The sequence below is a fragment of the Capsicum annuum genome, unplaced genomic scaffold, assembly GCF_002878395.1.
Source record: "Capsicum annuum cultivar UCD-10X-F1 unplaced genomic scaffold, UCD10Xv1.1 ctg995, whole genome shotgun sequence".
NCBI lineage: Eukaryota > Viridiplantae > Streptophyta > Magnoliopsida > Solanales > Solanaceae > Capsicum > Capsicum annuum.
Genome location: NW_025896043.1, coordinates 2,961,577 through 2,968,508, shown reverse-complemented (window position 1 = coordinate 2,968,508; position 6,932 = coordinate 2,961,577). Strand labels below are relative to the sequence as shown.

General features: G+C 35.8%; 1 protein-coding gene across 1 annotated transcript; it reads left to right on the top strand.

Annotated features, from left to right (window-relative positions):
- Positions 1 to 499: 499 nt before the first annotated feature.
- Positions 500 to 2,409, top strand: LOC107872605 (UDP-glycosyltransferase 71E1-like). The gene is given in 3 exon segments (XM_016719244.2): positions 500 to 1,622; positions 1,624 to 2,110; positions 2,113 to 2,409. Coding segments are annotated over 3 exon segments (1,440 nt in total). The 5' UTR covers positions 500 to 707; the 3' UTR covers positions 2,151 to 2,409.
- The last annotated feature ends 4,523 nt before the right edge of the window (positions 2,410 to 6,932 follow it).

The window sequence follows — 6,932 nt, the reverse complement described above, 5'->3', positions numbered from 1 at the left end:
GTGCGGTTTATAAGTGGGATCAATAAAGATAAAGGTAGAACTGTATCTTTAAATATTTATCAAATAAGAAAATATGATATTTTTTTGGAACAAATTAAAAAGAAAATTGCGATACATAAAATTGGAGGGGAGGGAGAAGGGGGGGGGGGGGCGAGGGAGGAGTATAAATTTAATCTACATATGAAATAAATGATCACTCGATATAAATAGTTGTATTTTTTTATAAAATATAAATTTATAAATTTGAAAAATCTCAAATCATAATGCGAAATCTCAAATTAAGTTTTTTGAAGAATTTATAATTTCATCTCATAATATAAAATTAATTTTAAACCATATATATATATACTGATTTTATCTTATAATTTTAAATCACAAAATAAAACTGCATCTCGAAACGCCTACTAAAAAGGAATGTTTGTGGCCTTAACCCGTTTTTGACTTACGATGCTTATCCACATCTCTTTTTTTTTTTAAATGATCAAAGGCATGACATCATTTCCGTTCGTGATCCCCAAGACCATCATACTCTTGAACTCTTTACTTGGTTGACTACATCTGTACCTATTGACTCCAAATGACCTCATATCTTCCTCACATAATGCCTAATTAACTAGCATATGCCCACACACCTAGTAGAAAAGCCCATCTTTCTCTTCAAAGCTTATTACATCACAAACTATAGGTTAAGGCAATAGGATCAAGAAATGAGTGAAATCAAGAAGGCAGAGTTGGTCATCATACCATCTCCTGGAATGGGTCATCTGGTACCCGCAATAGAGATGGCAAAGCTCCTTATAACGAGAGATGATCAGCTCTCCGTTACTGTCCTTATCATGAACATGAACCTAGACTCCAATCTCAATCCTTACATCCAATCACTTTCCTCAAATGCTAATTGCACCTCATCAAAATTGAAATTTATACTTCTCCCTCGAGATGAATCCACTTTGCAACTCCTCAACAGCAAAACATTCTTTTCTGGATTTATTGATAGCCATAAGCCTCAGGTTAGACAGGTTGTGGCTCAAATTCAGCAAACAGCTACACTATCGGGATTTGTGGTAGACATGATGTGTACCACAATGATAGATGTGGCTAATGAATTTGGTGTCCCGACTTATGTTTTCTACACGACTAGTGCAGCTGTGCTTGGCCTCCACTTTCATATGCAGAGCCTAAGGGATGATTTTAACACGGATGTTACCAATTACAAGGATGACCCTGAATCAGAACTCTCTGTACCTTCATATTTAAATCCATTTCCAGCGAAATGTTTGCCGTTCATACTCTTGGACAAGGAAGGTGGTTCCACTATGTTCCTTGATATTTCCAAAAGATATCGAGAAACCAGAGGAATCTTGGTGAACACCTTGCAGGAGTTGGAAACTCATGCCATGAAATCGCTCTCTCTGGACGAGAAAATCCCACCCGTTAATCCAGTAGGACCAGTGCTGAATCTCAATAGTTGCGTCGGCAATAAGGAAGAGTCATCTCGAGGGGAAATTATCAAATGGTTAGATACACAAACTCCATCCTCTGTAGTGTTCCTCTGCTTTGGAAGCTCGGGAAGTTTCAATAAAGAGCAAGTGAAGGAAATTGCGCAGGCTCTAGAGGGCAGCGGGTGTCAGGTTCTTGTGGTCTCTAAGAAAGCCACCACCTAAAGATTCATGGTATCCAAGTGACTATGAGAACCCGGAAGATGCCTTGCCGGAGGGGTTTCTGGAAAGGACGAAACGGATTGGAAAGGTGATAGGATGGGCACCCCAATCTGTAATCTTGTCTCATCCATCCGTGGGTGGATTTGTGTCGCACTGTGGTTGGAATTCAGTATTGGAGAGTATCTGGTTCGGAGTGCCAATGGCAACTTGGCCAATGTATTCGGAGCTGCAAGCAAATGCGTTTCAATTAGTGAAGGATTTGGGTATGGCAGTGGATATTAAGATGGATTATAATATCAGGGGAAGTAACACATACGTTATAAAAGCGGAGGACATAGAGAAAGCAATAAGGCAGTTGATGGATCCTGAAAATGAAATAAGGACGAAGGTGAAAGACATGAAGGAGAAGAGCAGATTGGCTCTAGAGGAAGGTGGCTCATCCTACACTTCTGTGGACGTTTTATTGAGCAGGTTATGGGCAACATCTAAATAATGAACAGTCCTGCATTTCCATTCAGTTGCTATCCAAGTGTGTCCAACAGCACTGCAGCGGTAGGGTTCTTAGGTAGCTGAGAGTATTCTCACTTATGCTTATTCTTCCATAATGGTAATTGTAGTATATATATATTTTTTTTTTATCTTTTTTGTTATACCATTTCTGTTACTATGTATTTGCATTAGCTACATTTCTGTTCAACTGCAATCCAAGTGTGTCTAGCATGACTAATAATACTTTTTTTTTTTACAATTCAACTATAGTTATCGTGTGAGCATCAATCTCAGATTTTAGATGTTACAAAATCTGTTCTTATAGTATGATTAGCAAAAGATAGCTGCAATGAAAATATCCTCAAACCAAAGCTAAAATAATTAGTAAGTTTGACCATGAAAATCAAAATTTTTTGGATTTAAAATTGGAGTTACATTAATTATAGGTAAATGACAAAATTAATTGTATTTATAAAAGACATTTGTCATTGATTAATATATACGCCCTCTGATCCTTCTATTTTGCATTGTTTCTTTTTTTTTTAGAGTTAAATGATGTAAATTTTGACGATCAATTTAAGATCTATTTTTTCATCATATTAAAAAAAATGCAACTTATGGTACCTTTCTTATAGTTTTTGAATATATAAGTTTTAATTTTAAAATATTAAATTAATTTAATTTAATTTAATTTAGCTGTAAAAATTAGTCAAATTAACTCTCCGAAAATAGAACATGAGAACTACAAAAAGAAACAAAGGGAGTATGATTTGGTATAAACAAAGCCAGGTATCAAGTCTTTTTTTTCGAGAGCATCTACAATTCTACCTTCAGTAAGATTGCATTGGCTTTTGGAATCTTATCAAACATACTTCCTCTAACAAACTATCACGACCCGATTTCTGAGTCATGGTGGCACCTACCACATCCCACCGGTAGGTAAGCCGATACCGTAACCCGGAGCTATTACAATGGGTTACCTTGGTAAGAACGTCCAACTTAGACCCTATATGTGAACACAACATATAACAATAATATTTCACAACTAAGGACAATCGATATTCAAACACAAATTCCACGACCTGATAGTATTAATACAAGAGCTTCTAAACTTGACAAGAGAAATTTATAACCTCAGAATCTAAAATGCCTTAAACAATCTCATACATTTGTCTTGAAATCAAAAGACAAATAAGGATAGAAGGGATAGAGGGCAACTCGATCTCCAAGAGCTCACCGTCTCCTAATAGTCAACTCGTACGAACTAGCTCAATGATGGCAACAAGAACCTGGGTCTGCACCAAAAAGATACAGAAGTGTAGTATGAGTACCAAAACACTGGTACTCAGTAGACATCATCGGCCGACTGAGCTCAAATATAATGTAAAGACGATATAAAGAAAGACAATGATCTTAAAGTCAAGGGATAGGTCATACCTGAATCTACTTTGATACCACTGTAACAATATCTATACTATTAAAGCAATAACATGACATACTATTTCAATATACTCCATAATCACCATAACAACTGAGTATCATTTCGAAAGCGTACAATCATATACACAATAGCAAAACATCTACTTGCCATAATCATCATCAACAATCTTTAGAACATACACACAAGAACTTACCACGCGTCCCATACCGCCGGAGAAGTACACGAAAGAGAGCAAAACAAAGAATTCATCACGGCGTTCCATACCGCCGGAGAGTACACAAAAGAATACAACCAATAATACCATAAAGCACAACTACTATATCAATTTACCAAAAATCGTGGGTAGCACAACCCCGCCATGACTTATTACCGAAATCCACTTCCAAGTACCCATACCATAATTCAACATAAAGAAAGCAACATTGTCATAACATAGGCATGTAATCATTAGTTCTATAATTCATTGATAAATACTGTGAAGTCCATACTAATTAACCTTATTTTTTCAAAAGTCAAAAGCTTACAAGTCTTAAAATCACTAATCATCAAATTGGGGAAAAACTACAAGCCACCCATAGTATAGGTTATTCAACTATGATAAGGCCATTCTTAAATTAGCATCATCATGACATGAGTTATCAATTGAGGCATCTCAACTTCACATATTAGGAGATAATTTAACTATCCATCACGCAATACTAGATCTATCATCACCAAGCATGTCACAACCTTAAGGACTAGTTTCCATATTTTAATCGAGTAAAGTCCACCAACTAGTTTACTAGGCTTCTAGGTTTCAAATAATAATCAAATATTTTAGAAGTAGCTAATTATAACATAAGCCACCTTACTAGGCAATATTTCATAATATAACTTCTTATTCAAGTCAAGTATATATATTAGGTTAGCCCTTGAATTTTTATGCAAATTTACATATAACACTAAGCCTTAACTCAATATTAGGCATAAATTTCCTCTAGTAGCTAGTTTAGCATAAAAAAGGGTCACACCTCTTATATAGTGATTTGGAACAAGAAACAATTAATAATTTATCAATAGAGACCTCATAATTCTAGCACATAGGCGGTTGGCCCCACACGGCCTAACTTTACAAATATCAATGCATCTAAGTAAATTTGCCCCACATGGCATCAAATGTTCTTACCTCTTTTGAATTTACCAGGCATCATCACAAAATTAACATATTTCGCCGAATTCATTGAGCATCATCATAATATCACACATTCCTCCGGACTCGAACCGGGCATCATCATAATATCACATATTCCTCCGAACTCGAACTGGGCATCATCATAATATCACATACTCCTCCGAACTCGAACTGGGCATCATCATTATATCACATATATCTCGGACTTGAACTAGGCATTATCATAATATCACATATTCCTCCAGACTCGAACCGGGCATCATCATAATATCACATATTCCTCCGGATTAACCAGGCATCATCATAGTATCAATAATTCCTCCGGATTTGTCGGGCATTATCATTGTATCAATATTTTCCAAGACAACAACATACACATATAAATGGCCCCAAATCAATAAACATACACAAGTTCACAATAATCAAGTAATAGAGATGTAAGATGCATAAACCATCACACTTTATTACTAGTCATCATCATGACATGTGAGTGGAAGCATAGGCATGAGTATCTAGATGACATACACAATTACCATATTTCCTTAGCTATCCATAACACGGTAATAAGACAACAATTAAGAAAACATATTTTTCAACCATCGACCTTATTGATAAATCAACAACCGGGTTTAACCCTTATAATCTCAATAACATAATTTAGACGCTCATCAAGTATCTAGGTTACCAAGAAGTTACATAGTTCAAGGTTAAGGTGGGTCAAGTCCCACTTCTAACTCCCATTAATACTAAAGTCACTTTTATAAGACAAAATTTTACCCGGATTTAGGCTAGGTTATCTAAGTCACACTATAAAGGCTTATCAATCCTTACTAAGCATATAAGAGAAATCTTCTTCAAGTATTCTTCCTAAGTCAACCCAACACTAAGGTCATCACCTATCTAGGCATTTTATATAGGCCAATACACTCCTAAGGATAGAGAAGTATGACATTCATGTATACTTAGAACAACTATAATGTTCACACACTAGTCATGAGATCACAATTAAGCTAACCAAGGTCCTAGGCTAAGGGTCAAATATCATACCTTATAAATCCATGGCCTATAGGAATTAATAAATCCCAAGTTAACCATTTAATCAACTATCATCTAAATTTTCCGCCCAATCTCGCAAGATATCAATGATTACATTACAAACAAGCTCAATCTACTCTACGGGTAAGCCTAACCTATCTTGAATTCAAGCAACTCACGAACCAACGAGCTTTCCTTTTCTTTTCGAGAAGCTTCCTCTTTCACAAACAATGCTATCAACAATTCAATCTAAGCATTACAACAAGAATGAAAATACCCATTGTAGCATCATTGTGCCATGAGTTTCAAATAGACACCAAAACCCCAATTAGGTTTCACTTTTGGAAAGGAGTTTCCAAGACCAACGATAGATTAATTATCTTTAGGGAGTTAAAACCCTCAAGAAATTTGAGTCAAATACTCAATTTTGGGGATACAATTGACCCACAATGATTTAGGGTTTTGAGTCAAGAAATAATGAAATTAATATCAAATTAGAGGAATTCTTACCTTGGATTTGTAGTAAAAGATGGATTACACAAGTTGTTTAAGTTTCCAATCAACCCACAAGACCAATTTTTGAGTCCCCACTTTTTTAGGGATGCTAAGGTTTTAATAGTGGTGAAGAATGCTCAAAATCTACCAAAAGCCCCCTTTTATATGGCTTTAGATGGTCCCGCAAGGTCAAAATTTATTTTTGACCTTCCGAACTCATTCGGACTTTGTTTTCACAAACAAACTATGTAACCCCACTAAATTCGACATTTCAAACGCATTGGTGAAGTTGTATTTTTCATACGAGGTCATTTTGATCACTTGTGGGTCCCATACCCTTATATTTAGATATTTGACTAATTGATCGAAATAAGCTCGGGTGCTATGGGATCCGAACCAACAGTCTGTCTATCCTAAAATTGATCTTACATAGATGTTGGCACAGTCGAGATTTGCATGCAAAATTATTTTACTGAAATTTCGTTCGGCGGCCGTTTGGAATCGATGAGGACTTCAAATTGGAAAAGTGGTTCTAAAAATCAAACGAACTGTCAGGTAACCGAACTATCAATTCCAGTAAGTCACTAATGACTTGGGATGGCTATGGAGGAGCTCTATCGGCAAAACAATCAAGAATATA